The sequence below is a fragment of the Sapajus apella genome, unplaced genomic scaffold (genome assembly GCF_009761245.1).
Source record: "Sapajus apella isolate SASKATOON/1434 unplaced genomic scaffold, GSC_monkey_1.0 scaffold32, whole genome shotgun sequence".
Lineage (NCBI taxonomy): Eukaryota > Metazoa > Chordata > Mammalia > Primates > Cebidae > Sapajus > Sapajus apella.
Window position 1 is genome coordinate 11,294,526 of NW_022436972.1, and position 16,334 is coordinate 11,310,859.

The following is a 16,334-nucleotide window of genomic DNA, read 5'->3' on the forward strand; positions in this document are numbered from 1 at the left end:
AGAAAACCAACATTTGTTAAAGAGGTGAGAGCTCTTTATATCGATAACAGGGTGTGAAAGTTGAAATTCTTGCAGGTACCAGATACAATTGATGACAGATTCCAGAGTTCATAATGCTTGGACCCCTCATTTAGAGGTCTCTCATCTACTTCAAGAATATATTGTATGGAGACAATTGAGATAAGGGTAGATTTGTGGGGAGGATTTCTTTGTAGACAACTGAAGTTGGACTAGGGGCACCTGTGTTCCGAAGGAGAAGTGAGAGATGACTGTCTGTCCAGGCACCTCAAATCAAGCCTGGCAGCTTTACCAGGACCATGGACTTCCGGAAAGCTACAACAGCAATTGGTAACTCCATGCTTGACATATGCTCTTTTCCCCTAATCCTCTGACTGGATTCTCTTCACTTCCCATATATCTCTCTCTCTCACACACACACAGTTGCTATATGGAAAGGAAAAGAGAAAGCTTTGAATTGAGGCTACTACATCTATTACCTAAGAGTGGGAAGGAAAATATGTCCAAACAAAGCTTAAGAGGACCACCCTAATAAACAAATGTTAAAGAGAGTTGGGGGAAAGAATGAACAAGCAAGGCATAAGAGGACTACCCCAATGAACAAATATCAAAGAGAGGATAGGGAGGGGAAATGCAGGGTTGACTGTGAATCAAGTCTATGCCAGTGCAGATGGATATATCAGCACGATACGTACATATTCATGTATGTCTGCATGTGGGTACATATATTAATATATTTGTGTATGTATATGCATATATACACATATTCTCTGGTATTGTGAAGCTCACAAAGTGGGGGAAAGTAAAACATTTTCAACATAATATTCTAAGAGTAAGTGGAGGCGTATGGGATATGATTATAATAGTAGTAAAGAAGAGGGACGTTTAACTTCATCAGTGTTTCAAAATTTATATCATATCACATTTTATAATTTATATCAAGAATGGGTTCACATTATCTGCCAAATAACTGCCTCCAGCATGGATGGTGGGATCTATTTCTGCAGAGTCTCAGCTGTCAGGTTTTAGTTTAGAAACGGGCCCCTCCCAGAGTCTCTCAACTTGCGGCATCAGGCTGCCCAACAGGGTAATATTGAAATGTGCATTGCTTGACATTAAATCTCCTACACTCTTGTGAATGTGCTGTTCTCGCCTCCCTCTTCCCAGAAATTTCTCAGTGTGCCAGCAGCATCTTCCTTATTACTGCCAGTCTCTTCCTACAACAATCTAAGAGGAAATGAGAAAATCAGATAATCAGTTTTGTGAAATCAGTAATTTTAATGCACTTAAGATTCAGTCAAGGGCCTCTGGCTGAAGGAATTTCAGGACACTTTTGCTCTATCAAAAGCATGGAAAGAATTTTCTATGCTTGATGACCAAGTTTTATTTCTAATCCTGTTCAAAAGAGCTTAGGTTGCTAGACATGTCAGGGTTAAAATAATCAGGCAATTTGGCAAAAGAATAAAGAACAGGAAAACAGAGAAACCTACACTCAAACATCACTTGAGCAAGTTAACGTCTCTGAGCCTCAATTTCTTTAACAGTTCAATATATATGGAAGGGATCTACCAACTAAATGTGAAAATACATACCAAGCAGCCAAAGAAAATGTTTTCTGTACTCCCTACTCGTGCACATGCATTTATTCCTCACTTATTGAACCCCTGTTATTTAGTAGTGACCGCTTAAACAGGTCTTCAACAAAGATTTGAAGGCTGCAACTAGGCTTAACAAGAATGAACCCTGCAACTCCTTAGTAGTGTCCACATGGTGCTTGCTGGAGGGAGAAAGATGACAGTGTAAGTACTTAATTACTTAGAGTGGCTTTGGGAGAAGTCCACCTCTCTTTTTTGACAATAATGAAAGAACTTACCACAAGGGTTGTTTTGAGATTTAAATAAGATAACAATCTGGAATGATCTTAAGAGAATGATAAGTTGTAATACCGAATTTTTGTTAGCAATTTTTATTATTGTGACCTAAGATGCCTAAGTTAAAATATTTAAATATATTTACAATTTACTTCAACCTATTTGCTTTTTGAAATTATGTATTGTTTTGAAGAAAATTATTCAATATATTACTAATTGATAATTCTCTGATATATTGGAGAGTGGGAAATATACAAAATATAAAGTCCAAATAAATGTGTAATTTTTTCTAATGTATGCTTTACTCATCCTGATATTAATGTGTCAAAAAGTCACATTTATATATAATGGTACTAATGTTGCTTAGTGATCAAGCTTATATCTCCATGTCAAATGAATCTATATACCTTCCCTCAGGGACTCCAGAAATCAAGAAGGGATGTTGCAATTAAGGAGATGAGTACTGGGCAAAGTTAAGCCTACTCCACTTATCTATCATCACCTTTTTTAAGGGAAGAGATTATACGTCCCGTTGATAAATTTACAACTATCAATTTCTCTTACCCACTCCTTCTGGGTGGGTTTTATTATTCCCACAGAAAGCTGTATTCTATAAGTCAGTGCTCACATACTCAAAGCTTGCCGTACAAAATTATTGTCAAACATATGTTATAAATGACTCAAACAATAGTGACTTGGAACATTGACATAATTAGAAATTGATTAAAAATAAGCGTATAAAACATAAATTGTGATAATGAAAATAAGAACATTCTTTTTAGGTGCTTGAAGAACTCATTCCTGAAAAGAACATTTATTTTTTTTTTAACCTTTAAGTTCTGGGGTACAAGTGCAGGTTTGTTATATAGGTAAACTTGTGTCATGGGGGTTTCTTGTGTAGATTATTTTATTATCCAGGTATTGTGTAGATTATTTTATTGCCCAGGTATTAGGCCAAGTACGTATTGATTATTTTTCTTGATCCTGTTCCTCCTCTCACCCTCCACCCTCTGATAAGTCCCAGTGTGTGCCATTTTGCTCTATGTTAAAAAAGAACATTTAAAATTCTACATTACCTATATCCTTGTTTGCTTGTGTTTTGATACTAATACCAGAAAACTGCTCATTTTGCCTTAATAAGAGAATAAGTGAATATAGCAGGCAGAAAGAAAGAGCATGTTGAAAACAGTTACTTAGCATTCTAATCATAACATATATTTTCATAACTCCCAATTATGTTAACACCTTATGTGTTCAAGTAATTATATTTTTATATGACTTATGATTATTCCTAAATGATTAATATTTCAGTATTATGGTTAATGAAGAAATTCAATTAAGTTACTGCTTACTGAAACATAATGCTATTAACTTTTGATTTAATCACATTAATAATGGATTAGAGGGATCTAATAAAAATGACCCCACAAAAGCTTTTCGATAAAACCCACATATGAAAGATTCATTTGTCTCCTTATTTTAATGTAAACTCAGTCTTTATAATAACACTAAAACTTCACAGGGTATTTGCTTTGAGGAATATTTAGCCTCTTCAATGCACATATGAATCATTAATTTAATCAAATATACTAATATAAAGTGCTTGGGGGTAAGAATATAATTACTTTCAAATGGTATCAGAGTTTTCTATTGACCATGCTCTTTCAATGGTAGGAATAGAACCTCAGAAGTGGGAGCTGTGATTCCCTTCTTTTTCTTTTGTATTGATTTTATTTTAGTTATTTATTCTACTTATTTGTTAGTTTTTTATTTCCAACCTTTAAGTTCAGGGGTACAAGTGTAGGTTTTTTACGTAGGTAAATGTGTGCCACGGCAATTGTACATAGCTCACCCCATCACCTAGGTATTAGCCCAGCATCCATTATCAGAAAGTCAAGGCTCAAATGACTAAATATTTTTTTCTGAGATTATAAGACAAGATTAATATCTAAGCATTTCTCTCTCTAAGCTCTCTATTATTTCTCACTCCCTCTATACTAAAGAACCTACATGACTCAGTTTCTTTACCTAAATATGGAGAAGAGCTGCATTCCTATATTTCATCATGGAATAAAAATCCCTAAACACCTAGATCATTGTTTTATCACTTGAGGCTCTTTTGTTTTATTTTATCTGATATTCTTTGAGAATGGTAAATGCCTTTCACTCCTGTGTGTTCCAGATATATTTGCTTTTATAGTATGTTGTGCTGAGAGGAAAAAGCAACAGAATATGCTTAGAGGGATTATTTATCTATAATTTGCTGGTCTTCAAGACAAAAACCATATAAATTGTGGAATAAAAATCCACGAGACTAAGGAGGTTAAATGATGTATTAATACATGAGTCAGAATAGCCAGGTAGCTTAAACCACTTTATCATACTAATAGTGCAACATGGTCCATCTTTTAAGAATTCTTTTTTTCAGGAGAGAAATATCCAGGTCTCTTATGATTGCCATTTACCAGCTGACTAAACACAATCTGTGCTCTATGCTGTAACAGCTTTTAAACTCCCTGCTGTGGAATAATAAGACTCAATTTATTTTTTTGACATTCAGTATACGTGTTTATATTGACTACATTGAAAATACCACATTTGGGCATCATTTTCGGATTTTTAATCTTAATGGCAGAATAAAAAATATTGTAAACAACTTTTTTATTGATAAATCAACATATAAAAAACTATAATTGATAACTCATCTAGCTGTCTCAATATGGGATAGATATTTTATGGGGAGAAATGCACACCTTTAATACTATACTATAACTCTTATTCTTTTGCTTTCTTTAGGTTTTTCTCTCTCTCTGAATTTTGATGTTACCTAAGTAATGGTTAGGCTCACTTACATTGAGGCTCATTTACTGTCAATATCAAGGATTTGACTTCAAACAGGGTATAATAAAAACAAAGAGAAAGAAGTAACTTCAATTGGGTTAGCCACAAAGAAGTTAAAATGTTTTCATTGTTTAGATGATGGCTCTATGAATTAGAGTTTATAGACTGTCTTGCTATATGATATCATTTAATAATTGCCATATAAAGTTTATGAGACTGTAGACTTGCTCCAAAGCCCAATGTGGAAAACCCAATAAATGTAAGAGTTAAAAGTGAGTTTTTTCTGGGTAACTGAATCCTGAAGCAGAAAGTAAATGTATTCATTCCAAAAAATTTAGATTTGTCTAAAGAACATACTTCTTGAACTCCTGACCTCATGATCTGCCCACCTCAGCCTCCCGAAGTGTTGGGATTACAGTAAAGAACATATTTCTATGTCCAGTAGACAGGAATATATTTATTTGGTATTCATATCAACTAAAAAATCTTATATGTTTTTATTCTGCAGTGTATATTTTGGGTTATATATTTGCATTAACATGCTAGTACCAATATCTTATTTCAGACTGTTTGATTTTCTGATCATATAACAGGCAATGTTTCTAAAGCCACAGTTGTATTAACAAATCTACTGAAACTACATATGTCAAAAAAATCTTCTATATGCACTTAGGTGGAAAGAAATAAGTAAGCTTAATTATATTCTCTTTTGCTCTCCCTGAATTGGAATTTCCATCTCCAATTGTATTAGTCCATTCTCACATTGATATGAAGAACTACTGCAACTGGGTAATTTATAAAGAGAAGAGGTTTAATTGACTCACAGTTCCACAGGATATACAGGAGGCATGGCTGCGGAGGCCTTAGGAAACTTAAGATCATGGCAGAAGAGTGAAGGGGAAAGCAAGCATGTCTTCACATGGTGCAGGAGAGAGAAAGAGAGTGAAGTGGGAGGTGCTACATGCATTACACACTGGGGTCAGTTGGGGGGAAATAGGGGAGGGACGATGGGGGGTGGGGAGCTGGGGAGAGATAGCAAGGGGAGAAATGCCAGGTGTAGGTGATCGGGAGGAAGGCAGCAAATCACACTGCCACGTGTGTACCTATGCAACAATTTTGCATGTTCTTCACATGTACCCCAAAACCTAAAATGCAATAAAATAAATAAACGGGGAAAAAAAAAAAGAAATCACTCCATGATCCAATCACCTTCTACCAGCCCCACCTGTAATATTGGGGATTAAATTCAACATGAGATTTGGGTGGGGACACAGAGCCATGCCATATCAACAGTGATGGTATTTTTCAAATGAAAAAAAAGGTCTTGAACCCTAGAGGGTAAATTGCTGATGCTTAATCTTTTCATATTTTGTGTTAGTATATTTGTATAATTAGTATTAGTATAATAGTATACTAATTAGTATTAGTATAATGGGAAGACAGAAATAATGCCAATACTATTATTACATGTTAACTTTTAAAAATGCTTTTACAGAATTTGAACATCACTGGACTTTGAGAAGTAGGTAAGATTCAGACTGCAAGCCTGATTAACAGCCAAGAAAAAACCAAGGCTCAGAGAGATCCAGAGACTTGTTCAATTAGCAAGTGGTGAACTGGACTGGTTGCCAGCATCTCTGTCACTTTACTTCACTCTGTGCTTTTTCCCAGCAGTTTACAGCTTCTAATGACTGTTATTTCTTAGTGCAATGCTATGGTTAGGACTATCTGGGGTCACAATTTTTATTAGGCAATGAAATTATAAATGGCATTATAATATTCAGGATGCAGACAGTCTGAATGTGCACATCTAGAGACTTCTTAAAATTTGTCTAACTTATATCCTAAATTAAAAGACGTAGTTAATGATTTAAATGACACCCATTCAAATTGATGCTGTGGCTAAAGCCAGACCACATAGTGGCTATCTTCAGAGACTCTTGAGTTCCAGCACTGGTATTTCCTTGCTTTGTGATCTGGGACATGTCACTATGTCACTTATGCCTTTCAATGCCTTAATTTCCCCATTTGTAAGTGGAGATAGCAATAGCACCTATGTTCATTGGATAATATAAAGATTAAGTGAGATAATGCAAGTAAAATTCTAATGATGGTTACTGGTATGGTGTCAGACTCAATGAATATCATCTAGTATTATTACTGTTGTCACTTTTTGTCATATGATTATTATTATTCAGACTATATCAAGGTTGGTTGCTATTAATTTATAGGTTTTTTCAGTCGGGCCAACCCCCTGCACCATTGAGTCCTCCTTCCTGTCCTTCCTTTGTAAAATGAGGTGATTGATCAGGTTGATCTCCAAGAATCCTCCCAATTATAAAATACCTGCGTTATTTTTAGTAGAACTTTAAAACCAAAATTTCTTCAGCTAAACACTCTGGAATCTTAACTGTTGAATTATAATGCATAATATATAGCAAAGTCATTTTTTCCAAAGTGGGAATGCAGAATAAGGATGTTAATGAAATTGAGAAACTGTCATACATTAAATACCACTTAATAGTTACTATTTAAGGGAATAAATCAAAATTTCCTGGAAACCAGGTTAGCATAATATAGTAGTACAAGACATCTAGCATAAAATATACAACTGTAGGTTTTCTAAAACTTGCAACATCCTCTGAATCAGTGGTTCTCAAAGTGCTGTTGCCAGACTGGCAGCATTAGCATTAGCTGGGGTATTCATTAGAAATACAAATCTCAAGGCCTCACTTCAGACCCACTGTGTCAGAACCTCTGCAGGCAGGTGCCAGTAGTCTGTGTTGTAATAAGCCCTTCCAGTGATATTGCTAAAGATTGACAACCATGGGTCTAAGCAAAAAAATGGCAAAGCAAGGTCTGCTTCTGATAAACATTTACTGAAGCAGCTGAAACTGAAATTAAATCTCGCCTTAGAAGACATCTAAGCTCTGCTAAAGATCATTAAAAGTCAAGTTACCAATCAACTGACAGAAAGAAGGGCTAAGAAGCCATTATCAGTGATTCCCACTAGAGAAATAAGGTATTAAGAAAGTTAAAGCCAAGTCCAGTAAAGTCATCAGAGATTATCAGTGCAATGATTCCTCCTTAGCATAGAGAACCAGAGGTTCTCTGTGCTGTCTCCTATGGGAAAGAAATAAGCTATTACTCTTCTCATTAAAAAACAAAACAAAACAAAATTTAACACCCTGATTTATCAAGGTCTACAGTAAATATGGAAGAAAATATTTTATGATCTATGCCCATCTATTTATCTAGCAAGACCTAGATCGTTTCGTTAAGTGCTGCAGTAAGAAAATCGTTTAATATACTAAAAATCACAAATCTTTAAACCATGTATAAGGTCAAGAAGAAGAAAAATCAGTATCAGAACTGCAGGAAAACAAAGTGATTTTATTTGCTTCAATGTCCTCCTTATCATCTACATAACAATTCCAGATCCCTTTCTTAAATCCAACATTTCTAATTAACTCCTAGGTACTAAAACGAATAAATCAAAAAAACTATTTATGTCTAATTTGGTCCCATAAGTCTTTTCTCATAGGCTTTATCTCAGTTAATGGTGTTCCTTTTTTCAAGGTATCAACCCTTCAACATTCTTCCCCTTTTCCTTCAAGCTCTTCTGCCCTCTACCTATTAACATTTCGTATTTGCCAAATCCAGCTGATTTGACTTCATAGTTTTGTGAGGATTCATTTTCTTTTCATCTTTTTAATTCTGACAGCCTTTATTCATATTCCCATGATACTTTTCTTTTCTGTCTTTGGACCTTAGGACTCTTGAGAACAGAAACAATGTCTTCTCCTCAATGCCCAGCACAAGGCCTGGTAGAGCAGGCATCTGGAAACTGTTCCCCAGTGAATGTCCTTAAGCGTAGACAAATTCATCCGAAATCTCACATCCCCCATGATCTGAGGAAGTCTTATGGGATCTTTTTTCCAGAGAAATAAGTTAATATGTGACAAATTTCTAAGAGTCTATTTTGAATACACATTTCTCACATTTTTAAAAACTATTAAGTGTTCTAAAAATCAGATTTGGAATTTTTAATTAGAACCTCTTTCTTTATTCATTTTAGGATGTCACGTTTATTTTGTCCGGTTGGATTATTGTTTTCAGGCTTTATCATTCAGCTTCAATGAGCTCAACAAAATGAATGACAACGTGTCCCAGAGTCTTTGGGGATACCCTGAGTATGAAAATTAGGTGAATTAAAATAAAACACAAATGCCTTTCATTGATCACAATAATAATCTAAGGAATTACTCCTTAGGAGAGAAAAAAAGACCTATCAATAACATATTTGCTACTTACAACACGATGATTTATAGAAACTATCATTCCAAAAGATGTTGGTCTTCCTTAGGAAATGAATTACCTAAGAAAATCACAAATAAGCAGCCAGGCTCTAATGGGATTTGATACAGCCCATTTTGATGCTGCTAAAACTTCTGTTTTCATTGTGTAAGATACCAAGAATTCTGAAGTAGACTGAAATTGCTCTTTCAAATTTATAAAGTTCAAACAAAATAATACAATTTTTGTTTATTCTCAGTGCTTTCACTGAAGAGGAATTCTAGAATGTACAAATAGAAAAGGAATTCTTGGCTAGCAGTCTGATACAAGAGAAATCTTCCAGAAACACATAGCCTGGGAAATTTCAGACTCCTGGCAGATTGCAAACCTTTACTGCCTTTTATTAATAATCAGGATCCAGATCAAATGCCTGTAAGGAGCCAACACCTACTTATGAGGCTAGAGTTTAGTGCAGAAGTTGAACGTCTTCCAACAAACACTCTCATAATACCAGACATCTTCTCCAGACACAAACTTATTCTGGTCAGCACAAATGTCATTGACTAAGGAGACACTGAAATGTATGGCCAGTGTTCTCTAGAAAATAGAACTAAGGTTCATCCATGTCCCTACAAAGGACACGAACTTATCGTTTTTTATGGCTGCATAGTATTGATAAGGAATTATTTTTAGATGTTCAATCCACAAGTAGTAGAGAAACAAGGAAAAAGGAACCAAGAACAGATGGGACAAATACAAAACAAATAGTAGGAAGACAGAGTTAAACCCAGCTATGTCAATAATTATGTTAAGTGTAAATGGTCCAAAAACCCACTTACAAGTTGGATATTGTCCAGTGCAATTTAAAAAAGTAAGCATATACCATTGCCTATGGGAAATTTACTTTTTCGTTTTATTTTGTTTTGGAAATTTACTTTAAAGACACAAGTAAGTTAAATGTAAAGGTGGGAAAATGTATACTATGCTAACACTAGTCAAAAGAAACCAACTGTATCCATTATACCTCAATAAAGCTAGAAAAAGGAGAAAAAAAAAGAAAATAGAACTAAGAAGATTCTTTAGTAATAAACATGAAAAACATGTTCAATGGCAGTTTTATTCTATAGACATGCTGCAATCTAGAATGATTTGCATCACAGCCAAAACATCTGTCTTATGGTTGCCTATATGATCATAAATTAAGAGAGTGCACCATATAATATCATTGCTATTAGAAAATGCAAATATGTTAGAGGTGCAGCTGTGGAAAGAATTTCAGAATCACAAGGAGACTAAAGTAGTAGCACCTAAACCTACACAGATTAAAAACACTCTCTCTCATTCCTGCCTGCGTTCTGTATCTCCTTAGTGGTGAAACACTGGGATATAACATGAAATATGTCTTTGGATATTACCATTACCTGTCTATCCCAATCAAGGCTTGTTCACGTTTGAACGGATACGAGAAACAAGCACGTCCTCACAGCAGTAAAAATTTACCAATATAATGAGACTAATCCACAAACGGCTGTTTATGAAAGAAACAGCAAAACGCCCACAAAGCAAAGGCAGAAAAGTATTGTTGCTATGGAGTGTTGTTTTATCAAAGTTTTAGTTCAGGTAAGGGAAAGGAGTGAATGGGGATGAAACATATAAAGGGACCATAGAACATAGCCTTTTCCCAGCAGACAGGGACGCTCCGCTATAAAGTTCTCTTCCCAATTATGGCAAAGATTCTGATAAAAATCCTTCAGGAAAGCAAGAAGAGCTTGCTTGTAAAAGAATGGCACACCTCCTAACAGTCTAGCATTTGCAGAGACAGAGATGTGTATATTATCAAATAGGGTAGAATTTGCTAGAGCTGAAATAACGTCCATTTTATAAGATTTTACTTTAAAAGACAGATTTTTGAACCCCTGCAGAATCTGCAATGTCTTTGCAATTAGTCAGTTAGTCTCGATGCAAGGAAGTGACGAGTTGTGTGAAAGGAAAAAGGATCAAATAGATAATTCAGACACAAGGCAGTTACAAAGGGAAGAATCCAGACAGACAAAAACAGACTCCTTATTCATTCCTGTCTATGATGTCTCTACTTCCTTAGTGATAAAAGACAGAGAGATAGGAAAAAAACCTCGTTGTATTTATAATCGTGTGCCATTTTAGTTTATTTTCTGTTGACAACCATAAGGTATAGCTACATTTGCACCATTAGTAAATTTGATGTAGTTAAGTCTAGAGTCAGAGTTCAGCTATCTCATAGTAACCCTTTTTGTTCAAGTCTCAATTTAAAATCATCGACTAAAGTTTGTTAAAGGATAATATCAAATTTGGATGGTACAACTCACTTTTGTAGTAAACTGCAGAAGCCCAGAACAGGCAAGCAGGTTAAATAGGAAAATAACAAAACAAATTCACTGTCTGATAGTATAGAATATGAGAAAATGAGACAAGAGGAAAAACACTCACACATACACATAAAGTTACAAGCAAGCTATGCTGAGAATCACATAGAAATGTTTCCAATTTAAGAGAAGTCTACTCAGGTTACTTAATTTTGCTTTAGCTCTCACAATTACTTATGATTTTCCAGGGCAGAAAATGCAAGTGGATGTAACCATCATAGGATATGAAGGGTTTACCTAAGAGTAGTTTTCTGCTATAATATAATTCAGATTTTGAATCTTATATTTCTTAAATTTTCAGGGCATTTGAAAATCTAAAAACAAAAAACAAACAAAAAACCCTTCTGCAGACAAAATAAATTAAAAGTTGTATTTTTGCAGGTACCTGTTTTTCTCCGCTAGGTTTTTTGTGGTTCAACAACAGCTCAACAGCTCCGACGACTTCTTTTCTGATAGCATGCAACAGAGCATCTCCAACATAGACGTTAAAGCTTAAGAGTAGTTCGATGAGCTCCAAGTTCTCATTTTCAATGGCAATGAGGAGAGCAGTTCTTCCGAGAGGATCAATGCAATTAATATTGATTTTAAAATAAATTTCAGCTTCCTCTAGCGATTTCTTGACACTGGCATAATCTCCCTTTTCCACAGCATTCAAGTAGGCTTTTTCTGATGGTGAGAGTTCGGATTCTGCTCTTACTATCCTTAGTGGAATGCGATCTCTATAGGGAGCGTTAACATTTCTTTTGTAATAGAATTGAGCCATGTTTCATGCCATGCTATTTCTTTGTCTCTGAAAGTAGAAACACAAAACACAAAGATTAGTGTTAATGTGCTTTTAAAATTGTTAAGCATCATACTTCTTTTCCATCTCACAGTGATATCAATAACAACAATACCATTATTAGTAACTATTAAGTGTTAAGGTTTTTTCTTAAACAATAGAAACACTAAATAGCTATTCAATTATGTTGAAACAAATTCTTCTTCTAAGATAAACAAAAAGAAGTTAACATTTGGTAAACTATTATAAAAGTTATTCTGAAAGTGAATTTTATCAGAGAATGCATTTAGAGTTTTGGAAATTATTTACAAAGTTTATAATAAGTATATAAACTTTTCAGAAAATCACTTTGAAAATCAGAGGCCATATTTTTGAGATCTCAAAACTAGGCCAAGGATATTCAAATATATCATTCTTTGTCAATTTTGCTAATTGTGGAAATGCTATTGAGATTATGTAATACCATTATATTTGCAAAATATTGTTAATTTGTCTTTTTTTTTTTTTTTTTTTGGTAGAGTCAGAGTTTTGCCATGTTGCCCAGGCTAGTCTTGAACTCCTGGGCTCGAGAGATCCATCTGCTTTGGCCTCCCAAAGTGCCAGAATTACAGGCATAAGCCACTGTGCCCTGCCTCCTATACTTAATGCTAATAAGTACTGACATCAAAGTTAATGTAAATTAACAACATTAATGTCAAACACTGAGCCCAGTGAACATAATTATATATTTTTTCTCTCCGTGAGTTCATTGACGGGGAAAAATGTGTGCTGATAATATTAATCATCAAGATGAGTCTAAGCAGTTCGATTTCCAAAAGAATAATTGGAAAGGATTAAATGGAGAGATAATTTATCATAAAAATGCTATTGTCTTCATTCTACTGCCTTTATAAAATAATAAACCACAAGGCAGGAATGTATTTATTATAAAATTTATTATTTGGAAGTTAGAGTAAGGACATAGTTGAATATGAGAAAATTAATTCAAATAAATGAAAGCTTCTCTTACAATAAATTAACAAAGGTGCTGGAAAGTATGTTGATCTAGTATCATCCTAGTGGTAGAGATTCATAGAAAAAAAGTATTACATCTTGAGTATGATTTATTCATTGCTGTTAGTTCCTCATACTTATTATCTAAATTATTTTTCTATGTTATTTAAATTGAACTCACATATTTATTTGCATATGTTTGCTCTGCAAAATTAAAATGAAACTAAAATATTTAGGGTATTCTAAGTACTTAAACATGCATATTCTTTTTAATTGATCTTTTTATCCCTAATCATTTTATGAGTAAATTAATTTGACTTGAATAATGTTTTAACCATAGATTAAACACGTATTACATTAACAAACATGATTATATTTAATAATATTGTCATTTTGGGAAATTTTACATAATTTGTAAATTACCTCAATTTATTAATAATTTTAATTATCAAGGAATTAAGTTTTACCCTTTGACATCCAGATACTTTGTCATAATTTCTCAAATATCTAGGTGTAAGAACTAATAAGAGAAACTATTGTTTTATAATTTGTACCTGTCTGGCATGTTAAACATTAGTATTTTCTAAAGATACCTTCACAGACCAAGCAAAAAGTGAGTGTTCAATATGTATTAATTTTAGATGTGCAAATTACTTACTTGAAGCCTGATTGTAACCTCAGTATTTTGGGATGCTTTAACTCACTCTAGAATAACAGGGATAGCATTTATATTATAGAATAACAAGGACAATTTAATATTCCTCCAATATCACTAAAACTTGAGTAAATCAATATGACTGTGATTCTATCTATGTCATTGTAATTGTCTGAACCTGAATGCTCCCATTTTCTGCATCAGTGATGCCATTACAATGTTGGCCTTGGAGAAAGGTGGCTGACACTCCCTTCCTCAGCACCTTTTTTCTCAGTCCCAGGTCAGAGTCTGATCAATGCCATGACCTTCACATTGTAATTTTATCAAGACTAACGCCTAAATGCTTCATGATGATAATGACAGGTATTTATATTCGATTTCAGCATTACACATATTCTTTATAATCTCACTTCTTTATTATCCATGACTCTTGGAAAAATATATAAACTTTTATTTTGGAGTTGAATTTAAGTTTTCCTACCAATAATATTTTTAGCTTGAGACCAGTGTTTGAATGTAGCTCACCCAAAAGGCTAATTAAAATGAAAATACACACCGCTTACACACATGCATGCATACATCAGTTCTGCATGTGAATTATGATTCAATCACAATTAAGAATCATGCTAGAGAATAAAAAAATTTTATTTTTTATTGAGCTAATTTTATTAATAATGCTACCAAATAAAAAATTAGGTGAAGAACAGCATTTTATTTCTCATTGTCAAAGTACAGAATGTCAGTGACAATAGGAACTAGTGGACAAAACAGAAGCTACTGGAGAACTTGGAGGAAAAGGGAAGAAAAAAATAAATTAAGCTTATTAATATCTATTTCATTTAATCCAGATAACTGCTATAAACGTAAACCACATAAGTTCATTTTAAAAAGAGTGACACTACATAAAAAAGAGATATATTTTAGTCAACACTATACTTAAGAGATGAAGGGCGTATGAGATATTTGCATTAGGTAATCTATTTCTTTATTTATAAAGTGATGAAATCAACACTTACCAAAAAACAGGCAAGAAGATAAGAACCAAAGCATTAGTGCTGAGAAATATATTTTATTAACTTTTATGACCTCTTTCAGTCTTTTCGATTTGAAGAAAATATGTAAGAATTTATTTTAGGAAGACGATACATATTTTAAGTACATTTAAAATGTAAATACTTTAAGTAAAATGTAAATATTTACAATTGAATTTTAAAACAGAGGGAGAAACACACACATGCATACACACACAGAGGAGAGAGAGAGAGAGAGAGAGAAATGGGCAGACTTTGATGGTTAAAACCTTAGCATAAAAGATTATATAATTTTTCAGCACATAGATTTGTCCTTCTTGATTACTTGGGATGCAAGGATACTAACTGGAGGACAAAAAAATCAAGTTTAAAATTTTAAACTGTGCTATATGAATGTGATAGCAAGTGGCAGGCGCTGATAAGGCTGATGGAATCTCTCAGCTGACACACTTATCAGCTATGGAATTGCTACTTGATAGAAAGGCTGTTAAAGAACATGAGACCAAGTATTGCAAATATGTTGACCTATAATGTCAAAATAAAAGATTGTTCCTGGTCCTCCACTTTTAGAATGAATTTTGGAGGGGAAATTACTTCTCCCCCCATGAGATTGCAGAATTTTAAGAATCCTTTCATTTCAGTGTCTCCTGCATAACACCAGAAGTGAAATGACTGATCGGTCAAATTATATTTAGAAGATTTGGAAAAGAGATGAGGAGTTATGGGGAAAAAACTCAATTTCTGAGATGTGACTTTTTAAATAAACTAAAATTTATTTCCTCTCAATGTGTTGAGGATTAAAAACAAAAATAGAAGAATGTAGAGAGAGCTACAACTTGACATTGATCCAAAAAGAAATCAAAATTGTCACTAAATCTGAAACTACAGTTTTCTAAGCAACATAAATATATACAACAAAAAATGTTAAGTTATTTATATGAATCTGAAGGCATAGTGCCTAAAGGACAAGCTTAGTTGTATAGCGGAAAGAGCAGTGAATTTGAATTCCAAAGAACACAAAGGAAAGGAATATTTAATATATTCAGATCTCCATTCCTTAGTATATATTACTAAAGGGGAAATGAATTTCCCCAAACAACATTTTCTTTTCTTCCCTAGTTGACTGTGCAAAGATACATGTTTACAGGTGTGATCCCAAGACACAGTAAGAAACAACTCCTATTTGTTATTAAGATACTATCACACATACGTAAGTTGCATCTGTACTTTGTCTGGAATCTAATGTGAAATACTGTTTTCCCAAATAATGCATTCAGACTCCATCCAATTAGAATTTTTTCTTGATGTTGTATGTATTATCTCAATAATCTTTCACATAATATACTCCATATAAAAGCATAATGCTCTGATTTTTGCTATGACTCTGAATTCCAGACCCTTTCCTAATTTCCTTAGGCAAGAAACAATACATATGTTTCAGCAGCT

The 16,334-nt window shown here is 33.8% G+C and overlaps 1 protein-coding gene across 2 annotated transcripts in view; it reads right to left on the reverse strand.

Moving 5' to 3' along the window:
* Window positions 1-16,334, reverse strand: part of TRPC4 (transient receptor potential cation channel subfamily C member 4) — a 212,787-nt gene that overhangs the window by 136,863 nt on the left and 59,590 nt on the right. For both annotated transcript variants that reach the window (XM_032294519.1, XM_032294521.1), the window contains exon 2: window positions 11,814-12,218. In XM_032294519.1, the coding sequence (XP_032150410.1) occupies window positions 11,814-12,191 (378 nt within the window). In that variant the 5' untranslated portion in view covers window positions 12,192-12,218. The remainder of the gene's footprint in view (window positions 1-11,813; window positions 12,219-16,334) is intronic.